This window comes from Brachyistius frenatus, unplaced genomic scaffold (assembly GCF_029030835.1).
Source record: "Brachyistius frenatus isolate BFR_SWC_R1_liver_20210118 unplaced genomic scaffold, ASM2903083v1 Contig_8, whole genome shotgun sequence".
NCBI classification, from domain to species: domain Eukaryota; kingdom Metazoa; phylum Chordata; class Actinopteri; family Embiotocidae; genus Brachyistius; species Brachyistius frenatus.
In genome coordinates this window covers 2,378,251-2,396,588 of record NW_027210607.1, presented here as the reverse complement: position 1 = coordinate 2,396,588, position 18,338 = coordinate 2,378,251, and the positions used below count along the sequence as shown (strand labels likewise).

The window sequence follows — 18,338 nt, the reverse complement described above, 5'->3', positions numbered from 1 at the left end:
GTCTTGCTGCTTTTATTTTTAAGGCGAACTCGCTTCACTTCCTGTTCTGCTTCAGCTAACTGCGTCCGACTCGACGACTCAGCCCCGACAAACATAAGTCTCTCGGTTTGGCTGCGGAAGGCAACTGAACATTGCCAGTAACCGAGTGATTATTTCGGCGTCCGTCTCCAACTTAACGAACAGTCTCTTGAAAAAGGTTCCCCAGCCTGTCGGTGCGTGAGTCACGTGCTGGTTCACGAAGACTTCAGCTCGCGCGGCTCCCAAATTCTCGGCAGATTTAAATAACGGAGCAAGAAAAGCGAAAATTGCGGAGACGGTTTGGGTGAAATGTGTGGCTCTTGTTGCCGTCTTTTGAGGAGGGTGTCCAACGCAGAGCTGTAGTTTCTCTTCCAAGAGGCGAGGAATGCAATCTGAGCATCAATGTTTCACTGGGGCAAGTGGAAGAAGAGGATGGGAGCCAATAGTTCTTCAAAGAGACCCGTTTTCGACGAAAAGGAAGATGGTAAGTGATGGGAAAGTAAAGGAAAGTGCGGGTTCCTCAAAACCCTTGCAAATGAATTCATAATTAAACAACAACAATACTTCAGAAGACTTAACTAGCGCTTATTTAAGGGGATATTTAAATGTCAGTGTCTGTTTTTCCGAGTTAGCGCTAGCCTGCCACACCAAAGCTAAGTTGTCAAAGTTTCTATTAGGATTGTAAAAGCACTGTTGCCTTTTAAGCGCTTATCGTTTGCCAAACAATATATTGTTTAATATTCAACAAAAGCTGTTTTTGTGTCGTGGAAATGTCGAAGTCCAACTTCTGGCTATAAGTCAGCTTTACTGTGACACTTTTATAATCCTGATGCGATAAGAAATGAAGATAAGTAACCTCAAATGTATATTTTCGTCCCATACATGCTGAGTGTATGTGCACAGAAAGTTTCCAGGCAGATTCAAATGTCTCTCAGAGCAGAACATGTTGCAAAATGTCTCATGCTGTGAGAAAAAAACCCCCAAAAAACAACTTAAATGGCTGAATGAAGCCTTTTGAAATGTGGACTATTTCAAGACAGTGAGTTAATTGCATAATTAAGACAAGATTAGTGTCATGCATGGAAGTAATGTTAATTCACCATATCTTGTCAGTGTATGGGAAATAAGCCTCTCGGAAGTGAACCCAGTACGCTGAGCACCGAATCGCTGGATCTCGGTGATGGACTACAAAAATAAACCCAGTGTTGCTACAGAGCCCTCTTCAAAGCTGGCCAAGTTACGGGCAAAACTTGAAATTAAATGAGGTCGTCTCACTGCGGGGATGTGGTCATATGCTGTGTGTGTGTGTGTGCGGTTCACCTTCCCGCGTACAAGGATAACCCAATTAAGTGTACAGCTTTTTGCCTCAAAGAAAAGTGCCCAGCTCTATAATTCACATCACCATCAAGGGGAGTGGTTATTGAGAGCAATAGGAGTGGCCCTCTGGCCTTAAGTGGTTCGCGCTCACCCCTGCAGCAGTTCATCAAAGCCGAGCCTCACATTTATGTATTAATGCACAGAGAGATGTTCTCGGCAAGGCTGCACTAATGTTCTGTTTCTTTAGCTGTTCTGTGCAATTAAAGGAGAAACCTTGAGGCTCCGAGCTGAAACTCTCAAGGCTCTCAAAGCTCTCAAGGCTGAGGTGGTGCGTTTTCTCCTTTTTTTTTTGTCTGCGCCTGAATGTGAAGAGAAAGCGAAAGAAGATCTTTAGTACCAGACAAAAGTCTGTTTCTCTGCGTCCCTCTATTGAAAATATGAGCCAGGTGCTTCTTGTACACGACTTCCAAAACCCTAATTAATGGCTGATTTGTGCTTTGATTTTAATCACGCTTCGGTGAGGGCTGTTGCATCATTGAAGCATCAGCATTGTTAATCACTGTATTTGTCATAACCACTATCATCATGCGTAGATGCACAGATTGAGGTTGAATCTGCTCTTTGGCGCAAAGGTGCATTTGATGTAATTGCACAATGTTGGTACTACTCTGGAGGGGAGGGTGTCCCTCTGAAGCAGCGGTGGAAATACGACTCCGCTGAGCACACAGTGAACAGCAGGCACGGAGTAACGTGGGCAGTGGAGGGCACACATGCATTGTAAAGAGACAACTGTTAATGTCAGACTGATCACCTGGAGCACTTGTGGAGTGCTGATTCAGCGCAGTTTTCAGCCTTCTCTTTTACCCCGCGCACCTTTCAAAGAGCTGCCGAGCGCTGATAACAGTCGGAGCAGAATCGTGGCGCACTGCGTTGTGGATGCTGTCTCCTCTCGCTGTCTGTCAGGTCTCTTAGAAACAGTATCCCTTGGCTTCTTGGAAAACCGAATGTGGCCTACATTAGGCAGTAATATTAGAGCAACGTTTGGCTCAAAAGGACTGCAAACATAATCAAGCGGTCAGGTTGATGTCCAAGCGTGGCTGCCAAAAGGGCTTTCGTGGCAGATAGTTTGATTAGCAAAGGAAGGCTGTGGAATTGATTGGGGTTCACGTCCCACTCGTTTGTGTGCTGCTTCCTTCTCACCGAAACGTAGTCCTCTTTGACAACAGCAAACAGGGTGTGAAAGAAAGAAAAGTCAGCGGTTAGATAAATAGTGATTAAGCCGGTGTGGTCTATCAGACACTTAATCATGTGTTTTATCATCAGTTGAAAGATGTCTTTTTAGTTTAGTCATCACTGAACTTGTTAAATTTCAAGGAACTGCCACATCCGTACCAGTGATTCCCAACCTTCGTGAAGATGTACAGTAATAGTTTGATATTTTGGAAAATGGTGGTTTATTTGTAGACTGGTGTTATCAGACGTGTACTGCAGGAGTTTAAGGGTCTGACGATGCTTCAACGAGGATTGTTTGGAGTTGTTGCATCCTAATGACCGTAGACCTCGGGTAGCTTTGACGCTATTGGAGCAGCTTTGGACCAATCGGCATTGACCATGATATACTGTACTTTGTAGATCCCCACTGGTACATCGGCGGGCCAATCTTATCAGCCGATATTGGCCTGTCAAAGATAGGTTGGTGTTGGTGTATGTGTTGGCCCATATGAAAGCTTGTTCTACAGTACAGAAAACAGAAAAAGATGCTCGGATGATTCTATTTGTCTCTTTTATAGTTACTAAATAAAGTTCATCTTTTCAGTCTACTGATGTCAGTGTGGAAAATTAACTGTAAAATATCCATATCTTTTTCACGGGTGTCAAAAGCACAGTTGAGAGGTAATTGTGAAAAGTGTGTGTTCGTACATACTGCATATACACTGTATATATCCAAAATATTGGCTGAAATATTCATATCGCAATGTTTTAATCCCTTATGTTGGTATGGACACCGGCCCTAAAGATGTGGTAGCGGTCGGGCCCTCGAAACTCTACCGCTGCCGTCGTTGTCATCGTTCTTAGCCCCGCCCCCACTGCTGGCTGTCCGGCCCATCCTTCAGAGTGGCTGAGAGAACCTCAATGCAAACAGCGTTTCCAGACTATAATCACAGTGAGGACTGAAGCTGTGAGCAACTGTTCGGGGGAAGCCGGGCTAGATTACTTACCGTCTTGCCAATAATTAGATTGGAAACTTGACACCACCTTGAGCTCTTTTTCTTAACTTGGCACAAAGACTTGAAACGGGGGGAAATATCTGGCCTGCCTCCGACCAAAGACAACACATCTGCAAAACAACACCTCTGAACCTCACAAAAATGGAAGCATAAAAAGAACAAGTTTTGCTTTAGTCTAGAAATAGTCTGGAACGTAACCCCCCCTGTTATTTTTGTTTAGATCAAGCAAACAACATCAAATTTGACAATTAAGTCAAATTCCAACTGCAACAATTATGACGTTATGAAGTAGAAAAAAAAATCACACAATAGTACGAGCATCTGAAAAGACAAATGATCTGGCTTTTTTCAGAACTGTAGAGTGTGAGCCGTTAAAGTTAGCGCAAGACATCTCCTTGCTCTTTGGTCACTTATAATAATAATAATAATAATTAGTCAGTGTATTTAAAAAAAAAAAAAAAATGAACCAAGAAATAGTGAAAACAATTACTAATTGTTCCAACAAGTTGTTGATGCAGTAGCAGCTGACTGACGTCGCGCAGACTGCTGAGTTTCACTCAGACTCCAGACAAAAGAGCACTTCACTCTCGCCATCTGAACTCCGAACAGTGCAAAGCTTGTTTGCGTTTTGAAAGAGGGCACTTGTTGTGAACGTGCCGCAGTACTCAGGAGAGAATGCAGAATTGACAAACGCCTGCTTTCACAGAGCACGAGCACAGATTTGGTGAACTGGTTGTTGTTGTTGTTTTTTTTTATCTTTTATTTATTTTTTGCACCAAAGGATGTAAAGTTGTCCGAACGTGTGCGTGAGCTGGAACGCAGACGTCGGTGTTAATTGTGTTGTCTGTTTATGCCGTTATGTTGTTGCGTCCACTTGATCATCCGTGTTCAGCCGAAAGCAAATTTCCACTTCTGTGGACAATAAACTTTTATTCTTGGCGTAGGCATGCGTGAGAGAGTGTGTGTGTGTGTGTGTGTGTGTGTGTGTGTGTGTGTGCGCCTGCATGGCTGAGTGTGTGCGTGACTGCTCTTCCCATCAAGGATAAATGTATGAGGCAGGGAAAGCAGATTTTGTGGAGGATAAAGATAGACGCAGAGAGAGATGGCCGATTACTTGCGCTGAACACTGAGGCGCTCACTTTCTTTCATGTCTGTTGCAGACTCTCGGTTTCCCTCGCCGTCTTTATTCAACTCGACTTTGCTGGCCGCCTGCGGCCGCCGGCCTCCCGTCGCCGCGGCGATCTGCTGTAATTGACCTTTGCAGTAACCCGAGAAGTGGGAAAGCTGTCCTGGTCATTCAATTCAACTTTATTTATATAGTGCCAAATCACAACATAGGTTATTTCATGGCACTTAACACATTAAAGTCCTTACAGCAAGACTTTACAATATTATACAGAGAAACCCAACAATTCATATCGTGGCGTCACCCGGTCGCAGCTTGTCGGACACTTTTTTTGGATCGTAGTATTGAAATTCAACATTTCTCTTCCTGCTTGTAGTCATCAAATGTACTTGTAAAATAACAGTTCATTTAAAAAAAAAAACACATAAAATAATTCAATGATATATAAATATATACATATAATAATTGTGGTTTGACCAAATATGATGGTATATATCTGTTTACCCATGTTGTGAGTTATGTTGGTACTATTTTTATTGTGGTGGGCTTTCTTTGTGGCGATGTAGCATAGCTGCTGGCTGCCCCCAACTAAAGATTCTCCTCGTCGATAGATGAAGCCACTATCAACCGGTCGTGGCACGTTTATGATATTTATTTATTTATTTAGAGATACATTTTTGGGGCATCATAAAACAATTTAAGTGGCAGGGCTGAGTAAAAAATGTTTTATGTAACGTTGTTAACACTGTGCTGCATTACAGAGACGTACAGAACTGTGCTAATGAGCGTTTAAAACCGTAATGATTGTGGGTGTGCCTGAAGAACCGATGAGGAGATTTAATATTTCATTAATTCGTTTCAACACAGTTTATTGTATCTTAGCCTAATGGTGTCTGGGTCAAGACTATTAGCAGATTAATTGCCAGGGCATAGAAAGACCCGCTTCTTCTGGTGTGTGTGTGTGTGTGTGTGTGTGTGTGTGTGTGTGTGTGTGTGTGTGTGTGTGTGTGTGTGTGTGTGTGTGTGTGTGTGTGTGTGTGTGTGTTTGCGCCTGTGTTTGCGTTTGGTAACCTTTACAGTATGCAGCAACTCTGAAGTGATGAGGACGGACACCGTCGTAATGTTGCGTGAACCGGCTCTTTATTTCCTTTTCTGGGGCAGCGAGCCCGGTGCACAACATTTGGATAACCGTTATACTAAAACTTGGGCTCATCCGGACACTTTATGGCTGATTCCAGTATCTGAATCACTACTGTCAGCCTGCATTTCACAGTGGCTGCAGCTATGTTACCTTTCACATGTATGAGTCACTCACTTTCCACAACAAAGGACCAGTAGACACAAGTCAGTCCAAGGTTTCCCACAACCTTCTTAAAAGACTTCCTGAAGGGGAAGGCTCTACATTTAACACATTTTTCAATAAGGTATTTATAATGTCTCTCCCAAGGTGCAGTTCGAGGGTTTGATTTTCTTCCTGTGACTAAACTTGGTTGAATCCGACTTTGTTGTCTAACGCTTAATCAATTATTTGATTTAATAATCAGACACTTATTCTGAATCAGGTAAAACTAGAAAAGGCAACATTTTTCTCTTCTTACTAATTGAAGTTGAAGTGGCGTTTAAAATACAAGTACTAAAAGAAGTTGAAATGACATTTTAGGTCTAATTACTGGGTGATTAAGTATCAACTGAACTGCAAAAGCTCTCAAATTCTCTTTAAGAGCTGAAAGGAATTGAAGCTCAAGCTGTGAAAGGAGCTGTGACTGGTGTCAGTCACAGTGTAGCGTCAAGCCTCCAGTGGCCGCTTGAGGAACCGCAGTTTTTAGCACTTGCGTATTGATTTCATTTGTCAGCCCTGGAGGTTGCTGCTGCGTGTGAACACACCCAGGTGGTTTTTTTTTTTTAAATGAAAGCCTAACGGGTGGAGGGAGATGAGGTGTAAGCTGGAGAGTAAATGCAGATGAACTGTCAGTTAAAGAAAGAGAAATTTGTCATTTTTGTCATGTAAGAGATGAAGTGAAGAGTTGTGATGAAGATGAGGAGTTCGAGTGTAAGTTGACATGTTTTCCTCCAGTGTGAACTTACCCAGTTTTTCTCTCGAGAAATGAACCAGTTTAGGTCACATTTATTGATATTGCATTATGAGATGATTCCATTATTCATCACATTTAAATGTGGTGTTATCTTTCTGTTTACCAGCTGCATTGTTGACTGTAATAATAATGACAGACTGCTTGTAAGTCACATCTAACTGATTGTACATGTGGTTGACTGCTCCCGCTGTTCCTGTTGACAGCTTTGCATGGACCTTTTTCACAGCAGACATTTTGACCTGTCTTTTTCGGAAAACATCACCGACGACTGTTCTGTTTCAATTGAATTCAGACATCATTCATTTGATCATTTACGCCCGAGCTTTTCCTGCTGTAACTCCTCAAAATGTTTCCCCATCCAGAAGACCTTCATCGGTTTGAGATATCAGTCTGTCCCAGTAGGTTGCGCTCTCTCTTTGCTCCGTATAGCATTTCATCAAAGCAGTTCCCAAATCCCCGTGTGTACGTTTTGTCCACCATCTACGGTTTTATGTAATCTTGTTTGCTTCCGGTGATGTGCAGGTAACGGCAGCTGTAGCAGCAGAGCCAAGGAGTCTTCAAAGAGATGAGCTCAGCTTGATGCTCTGGTGACAACAGAGGGAAGAAAGGTCACTCTTGCTTGTTGAGGTGTCTGTGCCTGTTTCTGTGCATGGAGGAAGGATTAGGACAACGGGAAGGCATTGGAAGTGGGCTTTGTAGGTTGGAGGAGTGTCTGTATGGCTCCTCTCACACCTGCTGACTGTTTTGTGTTTGCTTTCTGCCTTTTTTTTATTTGGGACTCTGCATTTGCTCTTTGCTGCCTCGTACAAAGGGAATGAGTACCCGGAGCTTTATTATTGACCATAAATCAGCTTGTCTTTGTCATTGGGAAAAGAAAGGCTGGAGTCCATAAGAAGGGCATCTAATAAGGCAAACAAAAGTGTTACCTCGAGGTACCCTCGCAGCAGTAGTTAGTTTAGTTCAATATTTGGCTCTGCTCATGCAGTTCTTTTATGGAGAGATGTATTACTGCTCTCAGCCTGCGTTCAGCTCGTTCCCAGCGCTTCGATTCCTGTGCTAGATTCATGACAGAGGGAAGAGAAGCGGCGCTCTCGCCCAGCAAATTCCTGCGGGAAACCCGAACGAAACTGTGAGTACATTTTCACTGTGCCGAGACAACTTCGCAGCAAATGAGGAGGATCGGAGAAGATAAAGACTCAGATCGCAATTCACAAAGTCAACACAAGTTGTTTGACAGACTGACTGATGTAAACTCTTTGTAGTTTGTAATCCCATTCATTACGCGGGTGGGGGTGGGGGTGTGTGCACATGTGTGTGCGCATGTGTGTACTGTCTGATTGTGTTGGTGGGGAGGCCTCTGTGCTCCGTGGTGAGACTAACTCTGGGCTCCAGCTCAGATATTATTGCACATAGAAACCAATTAAAACCAGTTTCCAGATAATGTCAGCATCCCCGCTTTGTTTTCATGCATTTTAAGAATAGTAGTCTGACTGGTTTTGCTGTGTGCGTTATAGTTTTGAGTATATCAGCTTTTTCCTTGTTAGTTAAGTACTTCAAAATGCTACTGTTATATGTTATTGTCGCCACGCCTGTCCAGCTTTTCAGCTCTGTCAAGGCACAAATGCAGTTTACACTGATCACGGTGTAACATCTACAATTCAACTGGTCATTGATGTAAGAAAGAGGTCAAGCTTATTATAATTTATTATATTGAGAGAAAATAATGTATTTTAACATCAGAAAAGCAATATAGTGTAACCTACAATTGATAGATCTGAAATGGCCAACTCCGTCTCCGAAACATGTTGCTCCTATACAAAGCGCTTTCCTCCTATTCGCCCGATCGCCATTATTTTTAGCCGATCCCACTCATTTTGCACAATCGTTCAAATGAGTTCTATTTGTTTGTATATGAACTGCTGGATGAAATGTCTCCATCACCATTAGAGGTGCTCATTTTGTGACATCATCTCGATGCGCCCCCGTCTTCTGCTGTGGTTTAATGCCACATGAGAGGAAAATTAACGCCACCACGGTACATTAATTATTTGGATTATTGCTGCCTGTCATTGTCAGTAAACGCTTATATTCATTTCACTCACTAGAAGTAGATGTTGCACTGCAGGATAAGATACTTTGTCAGAAATATATACATTATCAGTGAACATTTTACTCATGATGATTTGCGGGGGACGGGGTCGGTGTCCGTCTCGGGTTGGACTTTTTTCAGGAGGCTGTTTGTAACTGAGAGAAGGAGTTGAGCGGAAGGTGACTCGGTTCTTCATATCACTGCGAGAGGACAGGACAGGACAGGACGGCCTTTTGGCCAGCCTCTTTGATGTCAGAATAGCACACCGCCCACCGTCCCTGCACTTCTTTATGTGGCGCTTTGAGCTCAATATGTGTACATGTACACAGTTGTCGAGGAGAATCAGGGAAAGGCACGAAATTGGAGAACAAGTTCACGTCTGTAAAACCCAGGTTTACATGCCGTTGGTCAGTAATCAGATTTCTCCCCCAATCACAGCCATATTCTTTAACCGTGGGCTTTGGATTTAATTATTCTGGACATTCAGATGTTCCATAATAATCTTCCCTTTTATCCAGTTTCACAAAGCAGTACTTCCTCCGTCTTATCTCTGTCACGCCAAGTGATCTTTTTAAAGCTCACTAATAAACCCAGAGACTGTGAGATGCACACACGACTAGAAATGAGCTTTTTCAGCTAAAATCTTGTCATTTTAACCAAATTTCTCTTAATGCGGAATTAAGGAGTTTTTTAAATTTACATATTAGATTACAGACAGGTTACTTATGAATATCCAAACACGCTAGTGGCTCCCAAAACACACGCCATCCATATTCTCATTCTTGAAACACTCCACAGTGAATAGCCACTGAAATGCAACACTATTAAATCTGACAGAGGCTCCGCCCATCCAGCTGCCCTTCGTGTCCCCGGGGGGAGTGTGTATGCAAACAAACCTGAGAACCATAAAAAAGCAGCCACACTGCTACTTACAGGTGTTGAAAGTCGGAAAAAGCTGTTTAACAATGTACGGGGTTTTTCAAAAACTCGGGTTCGGGCTGATGCATCGTGGGAGTGCACACCTGACTGGTGAACTGAATATACAGCTCTGTCCTAAATACCGGTGAGGACTAGCAGAAGTCAGGTGTATCTGGGCCAGAACACGATGTGTCCTGCCTCCACCTCAGATCGGAGCTGATGAGGGGAAAGAAGTAGGCCACGGTGTCCGTCTCCTCTCACCTTAAAGACGCACAGTTTGACATTTCTAAAGTATTATACAGAAATTTGTGTTAATTTTAATCTACTGTTGGGACACTTTTGACTCCAATGTAAATGTGTGGTTCATGAACTTTGGGTTAAGACATGCATGCAGCACAGACTCGCATATTTAACAGTCCCTGAAATCCACACCATCCCACTGAAGACATGTATGTGTCCATGTGAGGACAGCTGGTATTGGAGGTGAAGATGGATTATTCAGCCTTCCCTGTACTTTTCACCTCAGATGGGCTGAAAATAAAGAACGCCGTTTTCTTTTTTCATACCACAAAACCTTTCATACCTGAGCAGTGTTTTTTATTTTGTATTTTTTTACTCACACCGGACGGTATAGAACTCCTATTTAATTCAATTTTTCCTTTCTCTCAGAGGCTCTTTGTGACTGCTCGTCCTCCTCTTTTTCCTCTATCGCATTCCCTCCCACCACCTCCTACCATGCTCTAAATAGATCCCTAATGTATCCCTCTGTGAACAAGTCGAAAGGTTAGAATGGCATTTTAACCCCGTGCGGCCCATTTCTTCACCGTGATGCGTCACAGCCCAGCGGTTTGTGAAACCAGGTCCTACTGAAAATGCACAGGGACGGCAGAGCGCTGGTTCTTAATTGGAAGGACAGGTTTGAAATTTACAGGAAGCAGGGAGTTTGGACCTGCAAAAGCGGCTGTCAACAAAACCAATAATATACGAGTCAATGTATATGCATAGCGTTGACGGCGTAGTGGAAGCTTTCTCCAAAGTGTAGCCAAACTTCCTGCAGCATTGTTGCAATCCAATTTGTTGGTAACACTCCAGATTAAAGGTAGTTAAAAATGCTTTTGCGTCCCGGTTGTAGGCCTCTGCCAAGGAGTCAAGTTGTAGTTTACATCCATGTCTTTCCATATTCTTATAATATATGTGTAACACCTGTCCCATGTAGCTATATAGTATTATGTGAATCTGCTAGGTGTAGTAGTACTATGGGCCGGGCTCTGGGTACAGTTTTAAACGTAATGGCGCGATTACCTGTTTTTTATACACTAATAAGATTAGTCTTACAACTGTGGTTCCCTTATTATGAAAACTAAAATAACTGGCGGTGCCTCCAATAGAATTAAGGAATTAAAATAAAAGATCTATGCCTCTTATTAAGTCCTTTTATCTTGTGTTTTAATTGTATGTTACCCCTTTTAACCAGCTCTCACCAGAACATGAAAGTGCTGAACTTTGACACGGCAAACATACTTCAAAGGCATTTAAAAAAAACAAAAAAAACAGTTGGGCATTTATTACACGTGAACATCAATATACTGTGCACCCCACTCTCTCTTTCTCTCACACACACACACACACACACACACACACACACACACACACACACACACACACACACACACACACACACACACACACACACACACACACACACACACACACACACACTCAAAACAAACAAAACCCTCGTTGCAGGCCTGAGTCGTGGCTCGGGAGCGTAGAGGCCTAAAACTGTGATGGCACACAAGCAATAAACAAAAAAGGCACGTGCAAGTTAGTCAGTACTCACGAATCCAAGGACTATTCAGGGGGGGAGATGAGGGGAAGCTGGGTAATGGACGGCAGGCAGAGCGCAGAAGAAACGGCAGCAACAGTCTACAGCAACACACGCACAACAAGCGGGAAACAGTTCTCCATCGAGGTCCAAAGGAGCTTTCCCGATCCTCTCTTACAGTCACAAATGTCCGTCTCCTGAATCAGATAAATCAGCTAAGCAACAAGTCCATACACTACTTCATGGCGATCTAGCAATAGCTTGTCTTAACAACTGGTTTCAAATGCACAGCTAACAGTATGAAAGCAAAGCTAACGGATATTATGCTTATGCTAACAGCTACTCGCGATTAGCATCACAACTTGTTTGACAACATTTAGTCACGGTGTAGAAAACGATACACAAACTCACATTTACCTCTTGTAGAGCACAACAGTCCAAACCATAGGATAACCGGTCGTCAGCCATTAAGTTCGGAACATTATTGCTCTCTTACACGAGTCACTGTTCACTTGACGGTGATAACGCGCTTCTGCATCACTGATCCCGGCCGCATACGACTAAGCCCCGCCCCTCTACCTGAGGATGGGGTTGGATTGGCTGTTAGTTTCAGAACAAGCCAATTAAGCAAAGACAAAACAAAGATTGACATATTTTACTGCTACCAAGTTAGCCTGTTAGGGAGAACACACGTGCTGAATCATGTACATATCAAACAAACTATGCTCATTTGCATAAACTGCAACCTTTGAACTGTAAAGATTATGAGTCTCTTATTGAAATACATTTTATCCATCGGTATCTATTTTTAACCATACTTATACACTTTTAACTTGGTTTTAGAAAACTATTTACATCCTGATGTCTAAATGAATGTTTAGCCAGGGCTACATATGTAGTGAAAACATTAAAGGGATCCTGATATGTGGTCACATGTCTGGCCAATAAAGGTGATTGACAGTGAAGGAAGTAGCTACGAACAGACAATTTTCAACCTGACTGCACAGAAGGTCTGAAATCACCACAGTTTCAAGGTGGACACCGATGATGAGTGTCACCAACTCAGTATCCGACCAAATGAAATATGGTCACAATCTCCCTCTCGGCTCTTCAGTAATGGCCAGAAAAATGTCATTACTTTACACCATTTTGTCTTATTAGAGGTTTTTGGGAATTCTTGAGTTATGGCCATAAATGTCTTTTGTGAAGTTACAGTAACCGCTGACATCTAATCAGTTCATCTTTGAGTCCATATGAAAGTTTGTGCAAAATGTGTAGAACGTCCCTCAAGACGATCCATAGATGTTGCTGGGAAAGGCTTGACCTTTGACCCCTACAATCGAATTAGTTAATTTTCACCCTTTTTTTGCTTACAAGTTTGAAAATATTCCAATAGACATCACTGATGAATATGAAAAAGAATATTTGAATGCAGACATATGTTGCAAGGGCCACAAGAATCAAAATACTGGTGCGATTGTATGAATCGGAGAGTTGATGTGAATCCTTCAGAGAAGATGTCAAAATATCAGAATATATATTGTGTATCTCAAAAGACCGTAAAAATATCGCTATATCATCGATTAGCCATCTCACCCAGCCCTACGAGGCGATATCAGTAAATGTGTACCTGAAAAGTGTTTCAAACAATCCGCTGCATCTTTTCTCCTGATATCTGACAAATGGTTTCAGCTTTGAATGACGAGCGGCTCACTTCCATCTTTAGCCGCTGCGCTGCGGCTAACCCGACCGCTGAGGCCGCTGATGACCTTCGAGGAATCAGCAGGCCAACATCCAATGAATCTATTTCTTTTTCACAGTGGACACTTGACACCGTGCCGCTGCAGAAATTTACACTAACATTGACTTTCAGTGTAGACGATCTATACCTATTGTCTGGCCCCAGATTTAATTATAGGCTGGTCGGTAGTTCGGCGTGAGTCCAGCACAATGTCCTCCCTGAGCTTTATTAACGAGCGGAGACATTACGAATACAAAGTGGACCAATTCTGGACCAGGAGTTGTGAATCACAGCGAATGAATAATGCCGATGCAGGGACTAGATGATGTGGCAGCAATGTAACGTAACAGACAGAGAGAGAAACGCATGCACACACACACACACACACACACACACACACAACACAAGCACAAAGGGATGCATTGCCATGGTAACCTCAGAAGTTCTCACACGGTCCAGATGATGTTTGGCTGTGACGGTGGCATGCGTGCGAGAGTCCCCGTGCTGCAGTGCAGAATTATCCTCAGAAGTGCTCTCGTCTCGCCCCCCCCGTCTTGACAGCCTTTAGATGTACGATACAGGGTTCCCCGAGTGATTCCTCGGCGTGTGGAGGTCCAATTACACATCTCTTTCGTTCTGTGTGACATGGCTTCCCGTTTGTGAGGATTTACTTGACGCGACTGCGAATACTTCATTCAACGTGACGCCGTCAGAATGGCGGCCGTACAGTTTACTATCAGAAGATTAGAATAAACATTAACGTCGTGTTGCCTCAGCAGTGCCTCGTGTGCATGCGAGTTTGTGTAAATGCATTGTGACTGCTTTACCTCATGTGGTTCATGTATCATGTTTTAACTGCGAAATGCATTGTTGAAAATACTGTTGGGAGAGATACTGGTGCAGAAACAGACCTGAAGTACACACGACGGCGGCCAATCGGTGCTGATCGTCACAAACTGGCTCAGAGGTTGTAACAAGTAGGAAGTCCCGTGCATGAGACTCACTTAAAACCGTAGACTGTAGATGGAAGTAGACGTCGCTTCGGCGTCTGGAAAATGAGCCCGATGCGGAAGTGCCTTCAACTGCGACAGCGCAGAGGGCCACGAGGGGTCGGCTCCAAAAAGCCTCATTCAACTTCTCTCATGAAATATGAAGTCAATGCCTCGATGTGTGTCATGTGTGCTGTGGAGCTGTTGAAAGTGCAAACTCAAAATAGCGTTCATGCGGAAGGGATTAGGTCCGAGACCGACGCAACACGAGTGACCTGCATCAGCTGACGACCCGCTCACGTCAGCCAAATGTCCTCCGAAGAGGCTTTTATTGTAAACCGTGTTTTAACAGCAACTTAACTTCTACTCCTTGCTAAGGTTTATTCCAGTTGCTGCAATAAAGATTTTACAGTTAAGACCTGTAGATGAGACTTTTTTTTTCTTTTCTTGGTCAGAATATATTGATTACATTCATAACAAACATGTTAATCAGGTTTGGTTTTTGGAATTTGTATGAGTGGAGGAAAGGTTGGATGAGAACATCCCTCTGGTAAACTGGATCTTGATTGGCTTTCTCTGACAGAACAGATTGTGTATTTTTCTATTTTGTCAGTAGCAATGTGAAGAATATGTCCACAGACATCCGACGGTATCGGTCAGTCGCAGCTTCTTGAGAAAAGACGTCCTTCACGGAAAGGTTGAAACAAAGAGAGCAGCAGGAGAAGAGGGACAGGCAAGGGAAATAAATACTTTTAGCAGCGCACATGGCAAACCAGATTACTGGTCAGTGTCTCCGTCCACATAAATCGGAGGAGCAGAGAGTAGGAGGTGATTGACAGATGGAGAAAGACACAGCCGTGACTGCTCGGGGAGGAAAAACAGCAGTTCCTATCGGTTGGTGATGAAACACTCGGGAAAAGAAACTTTGGCAGTTGACCGCACATCCCTGATCTATAACCTTTATTGATTTTCTTTATGACCCCAGCTGATCAAGTTCATTCAAATTTGATGAGTAACCTTAGCAACCTGGTATGGTACATGAATCACATGCCCCACTTGGTTTGTTTTCGAATAGAGGTTCATCACATTAGCAAGGCAAAGGAGAGAGAGAGAGAGAGAGAGAAAAAAAAAAAGCCGTAGTGGCTGCTTTAATTTTCCAGCGGTATGACTCCTTTGTGGTATCATAAAAGCCATCCAGCAGATGAAGATATAAAAATAAAAATAAAAAAAACATCTCGGGATGATTAGTGCAAATTCGAGGAGATACAAAGACGGTACAACCACATGACACTTCGCCCGCAGGGCACATCGACTCGCCGCTGGAATTCGGTATCCAGGCGCATCCTCCGCACTCATCTCCTTCCCCTCGTCCAATTATCAGCCCAGATCCGCTGCTGAAATTGTCACGCCTGTTAAGACAATGAGCTCCGTAGTGTCTGTGAATATTCATGAGTCGCTCTGTTTAGTGATCCCCAATTAGGATGTATTAGCGCTCGAGTGTACCAGAGAGAAAATGATGATGATGGCTGCTCGGTGATGATAGTGATTTAAGTCAACAGTTTCATCAAACGTGGCCCTCAGCGCACTGTGGAGGTGCTTTCCTGGCGTGTCGGTTTCAAATTTATGTCGTGCTTTTTTTTTTTGACACCAGTTTGAGGCTAAACTTTGACTCCATACAAATCTCTAAAGCAAACAGGGAAACGCCGCGCTGTGAGGAAGGCATCTCGTCTTTGTCACAAACAGGCAAAGCATCTGTGGAAATTGAGTTCCACTTTTTTTTTTCTTTCTGTCTCCTGACCCATATTTCTTACAGCAAATACACTTTTTATTAGCGCGAGAAGCACCTCGACGTGCTCCGCTTTAAAACTAGAAACGAGCGACGGCGCGAACGAAACGGTTCGTCTTCCATCGCCGTCCGAGGAGCGCGCAGCCTTCCCCGCGCTGATTAAAAGAGAACGCGCGAGTCTTCTCCTTTTGCGTTATAATGAGAGTCCCATCAATAAAGATCAAAGAACGTCAGCACAAGGTCAAGGTCAAGGTCAGGACGGCCCAAAACCGCCGCTCGGACTCTGCAAACGCAGGCAGCGGAAATGATTGCGGTCGTTCAAGGAAGTGTTGCTGCTGCTGCCTCTCGACGCGTTCGGTCGGATGTTTGATATCAAAGGCTCGAGTGTGTCCCAGTAACAGCCTGACTACTACAGACCAGGAAATATGGCTTACTACTGCCATCAAATATTCAGTAATCACGTGGGGGGGGGGGACTCCAAACGTGCTCCGCATGAACATTTCAGAGTTCACTTTTCCCGCCTCCCGCGTGAAACTGCTTCACATTTGAAAAGAACTCGGCCTCACTTTGATATTTAATTGTTAAGACTCTACCAATATTTCACTATTTCAGGTCGTCATCCTTTTGAAACCATAATTCAAATGGTTGCAGTAATGACGGGCTTTGTGTCGGCCGCGTGTCCACGTCCTGCACTGTCAGGCGAGAAGTATGCGTTGTGGGTTGTTATCGTCACGACAGGACTGAAATAATGAAAGCTGCCAGTCGCGCATCAGAACACGGGGCACCTCCATGAACTCCGCGTGATGTTTTCCAGCTTCAATACAAACTTTTTAGGTGGAAACGCATTCATCGTCAGACGGTGATGAAAGCAGGAGTTGCTGAACAAAGTGACATCCGGCACACTAATGATTACAAATCCAGCGTTGGAGCAGAGCCTTTCTAAACAGTCCGTTGTGTGGCTCGCTTCACACCTTTTCCACAAACCCCGTTTTCCATCAGCTCACGGTGTTTGTGGACTAAATGTCACCGTTGGACAGAAGACATGATGGTGATGATGCGATGAAAGCGCTGTGGAGACGACCGAACGCTGCGGAGGCTTTCGGGTTTACAGCGAGAAAGAACGTGTGGCAGAACTTGAGCACAGATCGCCGCCTGATTGTTAAGGACGGACGGTGAGAACCAGTGGAACTCAATCATGGGGACTAGAGCTTGAGCTATAAGTAAGTGCTTGCGTCTGACAGATGATATTGATTTGCAGTATTAATCAGGGTCGAACAAAGCCCAGGAGATGAAAGGGACGGACAGCAGCTGAAAGAGAAGTGCAGAAAATGATTCTTTAAGTGGGATCGCTGGTACCAACCAAGTCTTTTCATACAACGTTAAAGTATTTATATGTTCACGTATTTAATGTGACCTGAGAAAGTTAGCTGTTTATATTGGCTCTCATTATAAGCATCCATAAAGTTTAAAGTAGTTTAAGTCAACTGTATATTTTCTGTGTTTATCAAAAATTTCATTTACTTTCACGTATTATTCGTAGCACAAAGGTTGCAACGGTATGAATTATTTTTACGGCACGATAACCATCTCAAATTTTAGTGGCAAAATATCACGGCATGACGGTACACAGTATTTCACAATTATTATAATGATGATGATGATTATCAGTTACATTGTGTAAAAAGGCTCCCTTATTTGAAAATTAATACTATTTGTTAATGTAAATCAGAATTTTACTGTTGTTGATTCTGGTGCATTTCTTTTTTTTCTTTTTTTCTTTTTTTTCTTATTTTGCATCCAACTGCAACTAATGATTATTTCATCTGCATTTGTTGCATCTTTATTTCAATACTGGTAATAAGCAATAGTGAATAGTATGATAACCATCAGTTTTCATACCACGATATACCTTGATACTGATATACCACTGCAACCCTGCGTAGCACAGAGCTGTTAACCAAAAGAGTAGTTTAAATGAAATATGTATTTTGAAACTACATTTCATTTACTTTCACGTATTATTCGTAGCACAAAGTTTGCAACGGTATGAATTGTTTTTACAGCACGATAACCATCTCAGCAAATATCACGGCATGACGGTACACAGTATTTCACAATTATTATAATGATGATGATTATCAGTTACATTGTTATTTTGAAGTGTAAAAAGTCTCCCTTATTTGAATATAAATAAAATGTGTTAATGTA

The 18,338-nt window shown here is 43.1% G+C and overlaps 1 protein-coding gene across 1 annotated transcript in view; it reads left to right on the top strand.

Annotated features, from left to right (window-relative positions):
- Window positions 1-89: 89 nt before the first annotated feature.
- LOC138615962 (serine/threonine-protein kinase 32C-like) overlaps window positions 90-18,338 on the top strand; it is an 83,749-nt gene continuing 65,500 nt past the window's right edge. The window contains exon 1 of the mRNA XM_069689869.1: window positions 90-502. Coding sequence (XP_069545970.1) covers window positions 421-502 — 82 coding nt within the window. The 5' untranslated portion in view covers window positions 90-420. The remainder of the gene's footprint in view (window positions 503-18,338) is intronic.